Source organism: Notothenia rossii (assembly GCF_949606895.1).
Source record: "Notothenia rossii genome assembly, chromosome: 10".
Classification (NCBI taxonomy): Eukaryota; Metazoa; Chordata; class Actinopteri; order Perciformes; family Nototheniidae; genus Notothenia; species Notothenia rossii.
The window spans coordinates 50,466,895-50,482,937 of NC_136908.1; the positions used below are offsets into that span (position 1 = coordinate 50,466,895).

Below are 16,043 nucleotides of genomic sequence, written 5' to 3' on the forward strand. Positions count from 1 at the left end.
AGACCACTGATAATCTCCCTCGATCTGGGGCTCCACACAAGATCTCACCCCGTGGGGTCAAAATGATCACAAGAACGGTGAGCAAAAATCCCAGAACCACACGGGGGGACCTAGTCAATGACCTGCAGAGAGCTGGGACCAAAGTAACAAAGGCTACCATCAGTAACACACTACGCCGCCAGGGACTCAAATCCTGCAGTGCCACACGTGTCCCCCTGCTTAAGCCAGTACATGTCCAGGCCCGTCTGAAGTTTGCTAGAGAGCATTTAGATGATCCAGAAGAGGATTGGGAGAATGTCATATGGTCAGATGAAACCAAAATAGAACTTTTTGGTAAAAACTCAACTAGACGTGTTTGGAGGAGAAAGAATGCTGAGTTGCATCCAAAGAACACCATACCTACTGTGAAACATGGGGGTGGAAACATCATGCTTTGGGGCTGTTTTTCTGCAAAGGGACCAGGACGACTGATCTGTGTAAAGGAAAGAATGAATGGGGCCATGTATCGTGAGATTTTGAGTGACAACCTCCTTCCATCAGCAAGGGCATTGAAGATGAAACGTGGCTGGGTCTTTCAGCATTACAATGATCCCAAACACACCGCCCGGGCAACGAAGGAGTGGCTTCGTAAGAAGCATTTCAAGGTCCTGGAGTGGCCTAGCCGGTCTCCAGATCTCAACCCCATAGAAAATCTTTGGAGGGAGTTGAAAGTCTGTGTTGCCCAGCAACAGCCCCAAAACATCACTGCTCTAGAGGAGATCTGCATGGAGGAATGGGCCAAAACAGTGTGTGAAAACCTTGTGAAGACTTACAGAAAACGTTTGACCTCTGTCATTGCCAACAAAGGGTATATAACAAAGTATTGAGATGAACTTTTGTTATTGACCAAATACTTATTTTCCACCATAATTTGTAAATAAATTCTTTAAAAATCAGACAATGTGATTTTCTGGATTTTTTTTTTCTCATTTTGTCTCTCATAGTTGAGGTATACCTAGGATGAAAATTACAGGCCTCTCTCATCTTTTTAAGTGGGAGAACTTGCACAATTGGTGGCTGACTAAATACTTTTTTGCCCCACTGTATATGCAGCAAAACATACCGCATCTGACCAGGCCAACACAAATAAAACGAAACAAAACAAACAATGGTTTCTCTCTGACAGGTAAGACAACTATATAAAACATAAAACCCCATAAAACAAAGTGAACATATAGGTAAAACAGAAGTAACAAATAAAAAGAGACCTATAAAATAAATAAAACAATATAAAGGTAGGTAAATAATAAAGACTAAAAGAACATTTAAAGTGGGGGGTTGCTAATCTAAAAAGATGTGTCTAGCTGTCGTTTAAAAATGTCCACTGAGTTGATAATAAACAGAGAGACTTCTTCCAAAACGTCTGGAGGAATCAGGAATAAATGCAACTTTTAGAAGAACCCAAATAACACTTTGGTCCCGGCAGAGACCATCTGTGTGAGGGGAGAAGGTGAGCTTCTTTATCAGCTCTGGAAAAGAACATCTAAAAGCGAGACCTTATCGATCTATGACAAGGAAATGATTTTACATTTGTTTTACAAATGTTAAAAAAATATATTTGAATTAGTTTGTATAGCAAATGTCATCTCTGATTTTTCTTTTGATCTAAGGCAGCCCAAAATAATTTTCATATTTATTCTAGTTAAAAGTCCCCAACGTCCACACTTAAAAAAAAAACACTGTTATAAATAAGCTGTTGTTATTAATATAAGTCTTTTATTATTATGTCCACACTGAGCAGGGAAATAATTGCACAGCTGCAACGTTAAGACTCCACACGCCCCCCCTCCGCCTGCTCCGACAATGGTCTTTTCCAGCTCCGCTTATCACAGCAGAATTTGTAACATGCCATAATTTCTTACCCGGTGTGTGTTCTCCCCGGAAATCAAATGTCATTACCCGACGCGGCTAATTTGGCGTTTCCTCCGGCTCTTTTGTTTCGGACCATGCCCGCGGCGGGGACCAGCTGCACCTTCTCTACCGGATCCTCGGCGTCGCTGCTGCTGCTGCTGCTGCTGGTTCGCCCGAAGAAGCCTCCTAGGATTGTCCGCTTGATGCTTTAGCTCGCTGGGACTGCAGTTGTCATTGATCTGCTGCCGGAGCCTGCTCTCATAGTAGAGGAATACATTGTGAGTATGCACACTGTTGCCGCTGGTATTGCGGTGACCTATATTGCCCTGCCTCCCGCAGCTCAAGGTGATTTTCCGCGGTGACATCCTCACACTCCGTGGTGATGATGGGGGGATTGTTGCGCGGTGTATATCATATCGTGTGTGTGGTTGACATTGTGAGGGCTCTGCAGGGGGAAGAAATACGGCTGGCTGTCACACAGAGTGCAGAGACAGAGGAGAGAGTTGAAAGGGGGGGGGGGGGGGGGGGGGGGGGGGGGGGGGGATGCAGACTGAGAGACTGCCATGATGTAATGCACTTGAGACAATAGCCAAGGATTCTCCCAAATTATTATTTCAGAGGAGGAGATGTTACAGTGGTGTACAGACGTGATCAGCCGCAGTCAGGCCTCTCGTGTGTGTGTGTGTGTGTGTGTGTGTGTGTGTGTGTGTGTGTGTGTGTGTGTGTGTGTGTGTGTGTGTGTGTGTGTGTGTGTGTGTGTGTGTGTGTGTGTGTGTGTGTGTGTGTGTGTGTGTGTGTGTGTGTGTGTGTGTGTGTGTGTGTGTGTGTGTGTGGTTAATAACAGTAAAAGGAGGAGCTGTCATAGGAGGGACAGCTGCCCCTCCTTTTAAACAATATTATTACCGGTTATTATAGACATGCAAGCAGGGAGAACAGCCTCTCTGTCATCCATGCACATCTACCAACCCCATTCACACACACGTTTACCCAATGAATGAATGAATGAATGAATGAATGAGAAGGCACTCACATGCATGTGCTGCTCATTTTAGCTAGAAGGTTAATACCCCCCAGGCAAAAAGCTGTGAGCATGCTATGATCTGGCAAATTATTATTCACATTTTGCAACCGTGACATTTAAAGGAACAAAACCAATATGTGCATGCCTCAGCCTGCATCCTGCTGAAGTTGTGGCACAAGTGTGACTCATATGCATGATATGCAGAGAGCGGGGATGCTTCATTTGACGGTTTTGCATGAAAGAAGTGAGACTTTCCCATCATGCACCTCACTGCCTAATATGTCTGGTGTGCAGACAAAGCTTGTACTACTTGTTCTGCAGAGAGGTGGCTACCTGTGGCAGCAGCTTTTAAGTCTATAACATTATGATTTGAGGGCAGCTTTAATGGGGTTTTGATCAAAAAAGAAACCTCCATAATGAGAAAGGGTTGGCGGTGGTGGCAAGCAACACCATTCAAATCCGTTACAACCGTGGCTTTATTGCTTTCTTTTTTTTCGTCCACCTCGATCCGTGCTCTTATTCAATCTCTATCGATTGATGGTTTGCATGACCTTGCTGCAGGGGATTGGGGGAGATGTTAAAGGCTACATCTGTCCTTTGATGCTCTCATGTGCATGCAGACTTATTTCCAGTTGAACAAACAGCCAGTGAAACACACATCAGAAGACACACAGAGCCTCCCTCACTCCCTCTGACAGATGCTCACACACAGGTAGAGCTAAAGCTCACTCAGACAAATGGACACACACACACACACACACACACACACACACACACACACACACACACACACACACACACACACACACACACACACACACACACACACACACACACACACACACACACACACACACACACACACACACACACACACACACACACACACACACACACACACACACACACACAGATGCACAGCCTCCTCTCCCGCCTCCCTAATGGCACCGGGCTGACTGTAACTTTACACCCAGGCGTGCCACCCTCTTCATCCCCTCTCATTCACTTCTCAGCGTGTCAGTGTTCACACAAGGGTGTCAGTCATAGCAGAATAAACATTGAGTTTTCGGGGAAGATTTAAAGATATTCTAGGTTAATCTGCCTCTTGATAAAATGTCAAAAAACAGTGGAAAATGTCAATTCCCGTTTCTTAAAGTATAAGGTGATGCCTTTTTAAATGTCTCGTTCTATCAGTCAATACTTAAAGGTGTTCAATGTAATATGATATAAAACAGAAAGCAGGCAATTTCTACCAATTTCTTCAACTACATTTTCAAATAGTGGGCGATTATTATTTTCTTCTACGACTAATTGGTTATTTGAGTTATTACTGACATTGATCAGCACAGCTTTAAAGCTTTATAAAGTTTACCTTTTGTAGGAATAAGTATTTGAGTCATGTCGGGCCATGTATTGTAGTATTTATCTAAAATCCATCTTGGCTTGAATTTAACTCTCATTTTGTCTTCTTTTATCTTCAGATGATTGATGCTCTTATTGCGACTTGTGCTTATTATTGCTGCGGTGCGTTCTTATCTCGTCCAATACATTTCATATAACCCTCTACGTCCCTATGCTAACCTACATAAACTCAAACTGAAAATGTACCTATTGCCGCTAAAATGCCCCAAATGTCATGACAACATACACAAAATGTTACTGCCATGCCTCAAACCAGTCACATGACATTGTTGCTATCACGGTTTAATGCAAAAATGTTCCTCCAGTATCAGAGAGCCTTGCACTGTATTGCAATAACTGAGGTTTTCACCATCAAACATCCATTAGTACCAGTATAAGTTCTTATAATGCATGGCTGTTGCATCACCGCACAGGTCACACATCAGCTGGGCGCAGGGTTGGAGATGAGCTAATGGTTTGCTCCAACCACTCAGTAGACTCCCGCCTGAGATTTGTTGTACGCTCCTGTGGCTGTGATTAAATGGAATAGACTTGAATTGCTGTTTTCTTGGCAGGCTTTCTCTCGGTTGTCAGAAGTCTCTCTGGTGCATGGAGCCATATGAATGGGATTTCTCCACACTATGAGTGTACAATGCAATCTGGTCCTTCCCATTCACTAAAACGCAGTCTCAAACTTTCCCCACCTGTCGGCCTGCTATGGATGCCAATGCGGGACAGAGCGGTATGCAACAGATTAGCCATTACGCCACTTGTGCTCATCAATGCCGCCTGCACATGCACTTGCGCTCAGCAGCATGCCAAGAAATCAAACACAGATGTTATTTAAAAGTGGAATTTCCCATTAGTCAGCTCCCCCGACGACCGCAAAGCGACATGCGTAATCAGCCTTGTGCTTGTGGTACTGATGCCGGTGAAGTGCATTATCATCAAAACAATTCGGTCTCATGTAGCGATGAGCTGAACCTAATAGGGTGTTACAAATGTTTGAAAAGTTGACCTCGTATTTCATAAGAGATTGGTTTCTTAATAGGCATTTGTGGGCCTGATTTTCTTTTTTAAATGAGCATTTCTTTGCTAAATGAGCATCTGAGTTGCTTGGTGATGACAAAGCTTTAAACACACTATTAAATAACGCTGGTTTTATTTTTAGCATCTCCAAAATCAGCATTCAGCAGTGCTGCTTATCTCCAAAGCCACAGAGTGTCGTGTTAAGTCGTCCGCTTGTTCGGCACACGCTCGCTCCTCTACACGCCGTTTGATGTTTCCCAGGTGGTGAATAGTGCTGAATTTGCCTCACTTGGCCATATATTGCTCAGCAACATACTGCTGTTTTGTGTAGCTGCTCCTTATCTTCTCACACAATGGTTTCCATTAATGAGATTAACTGAAGACGTTCAGGAAATTAGCCCCAGTTTGCTGATTTGTTCTTCCCAAAATGGAGTGGTTCTACGTCATTTACAGCTGTCCCATATAGATAGCTCACTGCCTGCCTCAGTTAAACTCTCAATCCAGGAGTTTGGAGTTTTATTTGGTCTATTTAGCTGTATTAAAAGATGTCTCTGCAGATTTTGCGCAAAACATTGTGATTGTTAATGAAAAAATGCATTTAGTTTAGGTACGTGACAAGACATGAACTCAATGAACTCTACACACCCTTACACCCCGGTCTCCAAACCCTTTCTTTCCTCCTTGCTACATGCAGTAAGGTAACTCTGCCTTGTCATTGGATGTAAATCCTGAGGTGTCCAAAAAAGATGTAGTACTTGTTGGTTTTGGGCTGACTCAGTAAATGACTTTGGTTTTTGGCGTCAGTGCTTCAGGCCTATAGAGTCCTGGAACTTACCCAAATAGAGACTTGATTGTTAGTTAATGTTTTGCTGTGATTTTTTATCGTTTTTTCGATTTGATCTCAAGCATTATTTCTGCTGTTTTGTAGGTTTCAAAGTTTGTTCCACAAATTCCTGATGCCAGCTATAGACTTCAGTCTGCAGCCAGGTGTTAGAGCTTGGAAGAGGTTGCTTGGCAGAATAAAAGGACTCTGCACTGATTGGGAAGAAAACCTCCCTCCTACCCCCCTGAATAATTCATTGATTAGCATATGGCATGGAGAGAACATCCCAATGATCCCTGCCTGTTTTTCTGTGTGCATTTCTTATTGAATCCTCTCCCTCTCGTGAGTTCTGCATAATTTTAGACGTGCATTTAACATCTTTAACCAGCCGCGCTAAAATCACTTAAGCTTAATCTTGTTTATAAAACAGTTACTATGAATAGCTCTTTCCATGCAAGTATCCCTCTGACAGATACCATTTTAAATATCATTATTAGACTTGCATTTATGCTAAACCAAGGTCTGACATGCCAGTGGAATTTATGGCCAGATTTCTTGCTGTACATTATCGTAATGTGCCATGATGTTGCATTCTAGAGGAAATAAGCAAATGAATGACACCACATCAGTATTCGCCCTGTTTCAGGCTCTATGAATATCTGTAGGCCAAATAGCTTTTGTAATGAGGGTCAAATTGGATGTCTAGTTGTGAGGAAGTAGTATTGTCACTGCTAGCGAGCCCAATCTAGACAACATCTGTATCCCAGCGTGCAAATAGAGCTCTCAGACCACACATTGTTCACACTGTGCCCGCTGTGGGTTATTAGTGTTTATCTGTCCAAGACGATCCCACTAGCTCTTACCTGCCATCACTTCAGCCTGCCTGCTTCACTAATGAACTAATGAATTTCGAGCAGCAGAGGAGCAGATTTTCTCTACCAAAGAGGACATTTCAGGGAAAGCAGTGGGTGTTTATCACTGTATTTGGCTTCACGGCTTTGCAGACAAAGTCCTTTATCTGACTAGCCACTTTAACAAAAGAGACAGGCCTGATGACGGTTTGACAGACACAATTAAGTGGATATATGTTTAACTGAGTGATATGGTTTGCTTTTGGTTTCCAGCAAGGCTGCCTAATACGTCTAAGGGCGCAGACAAAAGTCAGAGCAATTTCCCTCCGTGTCTATTGATTTTTCATAGACAGTAGAAATGATTTAAGGGGCAGTCACGGTGAGATCAAAGCATAAGGTGCAGGAACAGGACAAAAGGGGATTGTATGTGCCATGAAGCAGAAAAACATCCTCAATAGACTTTGCTTTCCGCATGGCTTAAAGGAGAAATAAAACGCCATTCAAAGAAAAAACACAAATGTTTCGTGGCATTTTAGGGCCTATTTTGCTGGATCATTGTGGAGAGCAGCGACATGTTGGATGACTGGGAAGTTGTGAGCTTTGAGTGGCTCCAGGCAAAGGTCTGATTTGGGTGTTAAATCCTCAGAATGGGAAAAAGAGACTCCATTTTGCATTTCATAGCCGCCATTCTGCATTTTGCTTAACTTTCAGAGATATCTTATTGTAAGACGCGTTGGATAAAAGCATCAGCTAAATGCAATGTACAGTGTCAATAAAGTTAGCCATTCATCATTGGAAATCCCTATTCCGAGTTCGCTTGGTGGAAAGTTGGAATAGCACAAATCTACTAAGAAAACAACTTCACATAGAGCATTACCTGATTTGTATTTTAACCAGTTGCCACAAGCAACACAAGCAATAACAATGAGCAACAAGACTTTTTTTCCTGAAGTCTGCTTTAATATTCACTGCCAGACGCCGTAGTCGTATGGATTTTTATGCAACCAGCACCTTCCTCCCTGCGATCAACTAACACGCATTGAGCCAGAGTCAGGAGTAAATCACTACCGTCTACTTAAAATGCACCGCCGATGTCCCGTCTGTCCGCCGGCTGGCCTGCTCTCCAAACAAATGGCTGGCATGCGCAGAGAGTCCAGCCAGGCAGCACACAGGCTCCGTCTCTCAGGTCTAAACGGCAGCGGATGGTGGCTGAATGTTGAACTGGTGACAGTCTGGCTGGCTGCCTGGAGAAGAATTGGGAGACACCATCCTACTGCCAGAACATGCTGAGATACAATCCTGCCATTTTAACCCACCCAGAGGGGATCGAGGCTGGGCAATGGGAGACTGAAGGCTCGCTGAGTAAACTGACCTGGGTTAACACACTGAGGCCCCATGGTCTACTGTACAGAATGAATAGAAGTAATTAACCTGTAAGCAAAAGTGTATTGTTAGGTTGTGGATGATATACCGAGCACCAGACTGCATGCCTTTAAATGTATTTGTGGAAGACTGAAAAAGGAACATTGTCAGAATATGTTTAGCTGCAAACAGAACTGAACAAACCACGAGGGAGAACTACACTATTTTTGTGATATTGTTGTGAAACATGTTGGCTTTTTTTCTTTTTTGATGGAGGCATGTGTGAGTATCTGTTTCCACTCAACGCACACAGTAATTGAACTGATATAAAAGAAAGCAAAATGACTTCCTTTAGCAGACTATCTGAAGTGTGTCACTCACCTCTGTAAATCTTTAACGCTTGGTTTTTGTGGCTGAGCTTATTAGGCTGCATGACTCTGATGTGTGATGATGCATATCTATTTTTTACCCATGAACTATTGCATCAGTTAAGGTGACTCCGGAGGCTTTTCTGAAGTCCCTCAGGGAAGCTGGAACATGGAGTTTAGATATCCACTATAGCATAGTGTGTTAAGCAACTAGATCTGGGCTGGATCATCAAACAGCAAGCGTGAAATCTAGGGCAGAAACCCCAGCCTCTCAAGACAGCTGGAGGTGACGCTGAGTCGAGCTCCAACTATGTCAGGCACAGTCACATCCTCACCAGCCATCTTAACAGGAACAGTGGATGGTAGACACTCATGTGAACACAGAAGTTGGCTTGTATCGTCTTTGGAAGTTTAAATAAACTTTACATCAGTTGTTCCAGACCTTTTGAATGAAACCCCACCAGTAAATGGTTTCCTGTGTACACTCCAAATGTCATTTATGTTATTGAGTAATTAGGTAAGTTGAAAACTTTAGATTCATGTTATAATAATAATAATAATAAAAATAATAATAAAGCTTAATTTATATAGTACTTTTCATACAACACATGGAGCTCAAAGTGCTTTACAAAATGACACATCACAAGTAAACTAATTCCCCTCAGATTATTTGTTAAGCGCTTTCCAGGTACATGCAGCAAAATATAACATTTTAACAGGTTAATAGACACAAGGAGGTATAATGTATGATAATACACATACAATAAAATAAATAATGATTTCTCTCCGACAGTTAAGACACAAGACAACTGAATCGATGCAACAATATAAATGATAAAACCCCATAAAACAAAGTGAACATATAGGTACAACAGAAATACAAATGAAAAGATAATAGTAATACAAATGCCATAATTCTAATAAAGGTTAAACGATTAAAATATAAAAAAATCCAACATAAAAATAAATATTGCTATTGAAACATGTTAGATTCATAAAATAATAATGTTAACCATAGAGGCTAAATAGTGTTGCAATAAGTTACCTTTACAACACAAGCCTCTCGCAGTTTGTAATTATTGATATATGTGACATAACAAATATTATCAAGACATACCTGAATATATAATCTCGAGGAGGGGAAATTCCATCTAGGTTAAAGGTGTAAGGCAAGGCAAGTTTATTTATATAAAACCAGGTGATTCAAAGTGCTTTACAAAAATGAAAAACATTAAGAAAATGGCATTTAAAAAACAGTCATTAAAAAGCAAAGATAATAAAATAAACATTAAAAGAAAAAATACATGAATATAGTATTTGATTTGTATGCAATATGAATGACTGTATTCCATATTTGATGATTAGCCATCAGCAATAAGTCTAACCCAACATACTTTCCATCATTGAATTCACCTTTTCCCTGGTTATACACCGCCTGACGACCACTGAGTTCATTTCCTGTCTAATCTCAGATCTCCCTCTTCCCCCGGCAGCGCCAAGATGATGTGCGAGGTGATGCCCACCATCAGCGAGGACACGGCTCTGAACCAGCGCGGCTCTCAGAGCAGCTCCTCGGACCCGGACTCCCACTTTGAGCAGCTGATGGTCAACATGCTGGACGAGAGGGACCGGCTGCTGGACACGCTGAGGGAGACCCAGGAGAGCCTCGGCGTGTCCCAGTCGCACCTCCAGGACGTCATCTACGACCGGGACTCTCTGCAGCGCCAGCTCACCTCCGCCCTGCCACAGGTAAGGACTTTGGCGTTGATTTTTAATATTCTCATTTTTGCCTTCACTGCCTGTTTATCAGTTTAAATATAGACTGGAACGATGGTAAGATATTCAAAGGAGGTCCTTGAACCCTGGTGTTGTGGTTATATGATGTCTATTTTAACTTTTGAACAGTATGCTATACTTATTCTATCTGTGTGGATCCAACATACAAGAGACATTTTATATTTTTCTATAAAATTGTTGTTTTTATCCGGTTTTACAAAAGAGTTTAGTTGTATTTCACCCACACAATACATCTGACTTCTTTGAACCATTGGTGTTGCTTAACTGTCTTTCGCATACAGTTGTTATTTTTCACATTCCTATAAACACTTTCACTGGATGAAATGCATCTTGCAATAAGAGCGATGTAATTCCCTCTCCAGCAGTATCGTTCATTTAAAGTTTGGGTACTTATCTTTCAATTTGCTGTACATCAGTAAATTATTCCTAACTGAACATGGCACAAATATCGGGTCTTCGAGAACCACTACTTTGGAAAGTGTTCCAGCTCAGTGACTTGCGTTATCTCAAACTGACATTTCTAAGTCACTTATAAAACATGCAAGAGAGGGAATTTGTGGATTTCTTTTTGCATCACTTTAAGCATTTCAGTTAATTACCAGTTTGATTCCATTTGCATAATGACGGTAAATTAAAAGCAATTTGGATAAATAATGCACGGTGTATTGGTGTGTTTCCAGCTATTATTTTTGACATGAACAGTACTTGTAATGCTACCACAGGGCTGTGTTTAAACAACTCAAATGTCAGATTTCAGACATCCCCAAAACAAAACCTGATAAATAGTTGGTATTTAAATTCCCAGTCACAATTCTCATTGGGTGTGCATTCAAGCCGTGTTGGTTGTGTGAAACTGCTGGCTTGCTGTCAAGTCAGTGAAACATAACAGAAATAGTGAGCTTTGGTTGTGGCTTGTTCATTTTTGAAGCAAAATGTGGAGAAAAAAACAACCCAAGGGGAGATTAGCACTTTCTAAAAGTGTGTCAGTAATTGTAGTCACAAGCTCTCCACACTCTGTTTCCAGAAGACTCTGGAGGTTTGCTAGTGTTGGCGGGGAGAGGAGGACTTTGTTCCATGGCACAGTAATCCGCCTGCTTCAAGAGAGGCGAGGCACACACTGTGTCTGTATTAGTGTTGGTGTGATCTCACATTAGTGCCTAAAAGAGGTTTGTTGAAATGATACTTGCTATTTTGCATTAATCCAGCTGGAAAACTATTTTTAGCTGTGGTTTTTTTTCTAACTCTTTGGCTCCTTGAACAATTTGAATCAACCCATTTACTCATTCTGACAAACCGGATCGTTGGCAGTCTGGGGTTCAAGATGTAAAAAATCTGCCGTCGCTAGAGACTGCTTTTGCTTCATCTCGGATTTGTCTCAGACTGCAGGTCTAAGCTCAGGGGGTTTTGTGGTTTTGCAGCTCACACTTTAGCCTCCGGGCTTTTACCCTCCTCAGAAGTTACACAGTGCTCATAATATACAGTAGATGTCAGAAAAAGGAAAACTACTCAATGCTGTTCAAAGATTACACCCAGAATACCACAGAGAGAAAATAAACCTCTCCCACCCTCATCTCTCACATTTTAATTATTGTCTTTGCTTTTTTTTGTCACAATATCGTACTCTCCTATCCAAACATTCCCACTGCTTCCAGAGAAAGCATCCAGGGCTGCCCAAGTGAAATAATATTTCATTATCATATAATTTCATTGATATCCACGGGCAGTACAACTGTGTTGATGTATTGGTTGTCATTGTGTAATGACAGAGCTGACATATTGTTCTGGTGCTTTTCCTGACACCCGGTTTAAATTAGATGTCACTCCGGCGATAGGGATCCTCCTGACGTCGCTCTAGCACAAACCATGAATTCATTAATGCGATGGCGTCTTATTGATATCAACATTACTCTAATCGTTTATGAAGAGGTTTGTCAGACCTTGGTAATTATACAGAGGCATTAAACGAGGGGGGAAAATGGCTCTGTTGTGTTTCTGTAGAGGCAGCGTTTAGTTAGTTATGGTGCTCCATATGTCTGGAACAAACTTCCAGAAGACTGCAGGTCGCTTTAAATCCAGGCTGAAGACATTTAGCCGCTGCGATGTATTAAATCAAATCCAACTTACACTGCACTGTAACTTTTACTTTTGTATTTTATAGCCATCTTATTCCATTCGAGCTTGTTTAACTTTGCATTCTTTGTATTCTCTTGGCTTTTTATCTGTTTTTGAATGCACTGAATTGGCACTTTATTATAAGGCATTCAATCGTAATGCTTGTAAAGTATTTTGTGTGCACTTTCACTTGCCTTGTGTTGAAATGTGCTATATAAATACACTTGCCTCGGCTTCTGTTTATGCGGCAGATAAAAGCTTCGCTCCTGAACAATAGGAAAGAGCTTTTTACAGAGAAGAGGCCGTCACCTTTTCGCTCGGGTTTCTCACTCTTGATACCTGTTTAATACAGATGTATTGTAGTAGGGGACCAGCAGTGTTGGTCCAACATGTAATGGAGTGGTGGGATTCTTAAACAGGGCAGCAGATAGCTTCTAGGTGTTTCTCCACTGTGATTGCAGGGGAGGTTATGAGTGAGAGGCAAGGCAGCAGACAGAAGTGGCCTCATTTAGAGGATAGTCCGCCTGTGAATGTGTCTTTACTGATATCACTCCTCTGTTCCTGAAGCCCTGAGCGCTGGCAGGATTAGGCGTTGGCCCCTCCACAAACGTCCCTCCCTCTTGTTCCCCTCTCTGTTCCTGCTGTCACTGCCTTTTCTGTTGCGTTGCCCTCTGCCTCGTGTCTCCCTCCTCTCCCTCTGTTTCTCCCCACTCCACATCAGAGGTCACGGCTCCGCTACCCGTCGTGACACTTCCGACTGATCGGAGTGACATTCGCCGTCCCTGCGCGCTTCCAGGCAACACCGCATCCCCCCCGCCTCACATGCATAACAATCCGACAGTTCCCCCATCTCTTCCCTGATATGCCTTCCCACTGTCCCTTGTCTTCTCTTTCTATTTTTCATCAGACCATTTTGTAGCAGAGCAGTGGAAAGGCAGAGGCAACCATTAGCTGTGTTTGTGTCAGACATGACATGCCCTCTATATGTTACTCTGATGCTTCTATTTAAATGAATATTTGGAAGGCTTGCAAGGTGGAAAAGTATGTTTCCTACTCCTACAGTCAGATTATGTTACAAAGTGTGGAGGGTAATGGCAAATAAATGGTGATTAACATCCAAAAACGCTCCTCCCAGCTTCTTAAATCACTCCATAAAATGACCATTTTATCCTTCACTGTATCATGTGTTCAGAATGTTCCAAACACTTGTCGTTTTTTCACGAAATTGCTAACTCGTAGTCCTGAAACTCTACTGGATGTATTGTATTCAGTGATTTATTATTTATACACTTTTAAAGCATACAGGTAGAGACTTTTTGATACAATATTTAATCTCTAACTATTTTGGTGCGTCCAATCATCATTGGATTGTGTGTTGAGTCTGTTTATCATTGCTAATAAAATATCTTTGTATTTGGGTTGTTTGAAATAAGACTTAGGGCATAAGACATATGAGGATGTCACATTGAGCTTAAGAAAACCATGATGCGATTTTTTTTTTTACAATAATTAGACTTATTGATTAAAACTCAAAGGGAACAACAATTGTTACCTTGCAGTTCTGATGGAAAGATAGACTTTAATGTCCCAAAACACAAAAATTGTCTCTAGTGTGCGCATTATCCGTACCACTGATAGTCACAAGTAAAACATCCGAAACATTTGAGATTTAGATACAAATGGAGACATTGTTCTCATAACCTACTTTCTCAGTTTGATACAATTGAGTATTTCTGTTACCTTATCACAGGCGGTAAACTATTCAGCAAATAAAGTGATGGATTTACCCTCAACTTCTTCTCTGCTGCTCATGTTTTCTTTTGCACAGGGTGAGAAATGTGATCTTATCCCTAACTAAAGGCGGAAACAAGGGGCACCCCTGTGATCTGAAAGCCTGGTGTTTGTCTGAGTCTTGCATATAAACTCAGTTCAGAGAAAAAGATCAACACAAAGAGTGTGTAGACAAACTGAAGCCTGCGAGCACTGCGCATGTGACCTCCCATCCCCCAACGCCCTCTAAGTCAGGACACAGACAGAGGTTTCTCCGTAGAACTCAGCTGTGTGCTACTGTACCCGAAGACCCCGGGGGGGTACAGGTTCCTTATCCCCACGCTGTTTATTTACTGTTTCCAAACATTACAACTGCCAAGGCAGATGATGTTCTCAGGAGCATCCTCTTTTCTAAGATGTTTCTTAGAGAGGAATAAATAATCTTTAGTACGATCTGTCTGCCAGAGTGTCAGCAGGTGTACTTTAGCTCGGAGGAAACACCAGAAGCCCTTGATCTAGTTCAAAGTGAGACTCAATGTTCTGTGAGAATCTTTCTCTAGTTGTATATTGACCATTTAAATTGAACTAAAACACACAAATGTAGATGAGACTTGACTAGCATTTACAAATAACAGCTTTGCACTACATCTCAGTTACGACCATGCAACTTCTCTTCTGTATAATATCCTTCAAGGGTTTGATTCACTTTGATTCATCATCAAATATTAAATGTATCCAAGGAAATTTGGAAAGGCATACATTTATATTTCCTTTGCCCAAGTGGTTATGTTTTTGGCATGATTCACTTTCTGAGCAGATCCGTAACACAGGGCAGATATCCAAACATATGCTGCATTCTTGTTGTGTTTAAAGGGGACCTATGATGCAAAATGCACTTTGATGTATTTTATACATAAATATGTACGGTGCGTCGGGGAACTCACGCAGCGTCAGAAAATAAAACCCTTTCTCTTTTCCTCCGTACCCAAATCTTTTAAAACCGGGTGTACAACGAGCGGACACAGATTTGCTGCCGATCTGACGTCAAATCGTCAGCGGACCCACAGAAAGTTGCTATCAGAAACAATGCCTGACGTGTTTTGGACGTAATCTCGTCTTTGTTCACATTAGCAAGCCTCGCTAACACTCAGAGCTAACCTGTACTGAAGAGCACATGTGTTTAAAAAGCAGGAAATGAAAAAAGAACTCACCTTGTGATAAACCTGCAAGAGAAAAAGCATTTGAGCTCCATGCTGTTTTAGAAATAATCCTTGATGTGGTTTGGAACAGGATGGCATTTTATCACAGCAGAATTTAACTTTATCTCCGGTAGAATTCTGATCAGGCATTAGCTCTGCCTCCTCTTTTTTTTTTTTTTCAAGCTAAGGACCCAAAATCAGCGTTTCTCTAACAGGGCTGCAAAAGAGGGGTATGAGCAGTATGAGGCATGGCTACAATGGGTGATCTGTTTGGTACTAGAACAGCCAGAGATTTTTTATACCTAAAACCGCCACCGGGGTCAAATTGACCCAGCATTAGAATGCAGAGTAAAAGTATTGCTTTAAAAAGAAAAATGGTCCTGTGGTATTGGTATTTTGACAAGCAATTTTGTTAAATTG

At 41.8% G+C, this 16,043-nt stretch overlaps 1 protein-coding gene across 8 annotated transcripts in view; it reads left to right on the top strand.

Annotated features, from left to right (window-relative positions):
- Positions 1–1,824: 1,824 nt before the first annotated feature.
- ppfia2 (PTPRF interacting protein alpha 2) overlaps positions 1,825–16,043 on the top strand; it is a 172,587-nt gene continuing 158,368 nt past the window's right edge. For 4 of the 8 annotated variants that reach the window (XM_079653370.1, XM_079653374.1, XM_079653376.1 and 1 more), the window contains exons 1-2: positions 1,830–2,168; positions 10,239–10,494. In XM_079653370.1, coding sequence (XP_079509496.1) covers positions 10,246–10,494 — 249 coding nt within the window. In that variant the 5' untranslated portion in view covers positions 1,830–2,168; positions 10,239–10,245. Of the gene's footprint in view, positions 2,169–10,217; positions 10,495–16,043 lie in introns of all 8 variants that reach the window. The other 4 variants (XM_079653371.1, XM_079653377.1, XM_079653373.1 and 1 more) reach the window with 4 other exon arrangements.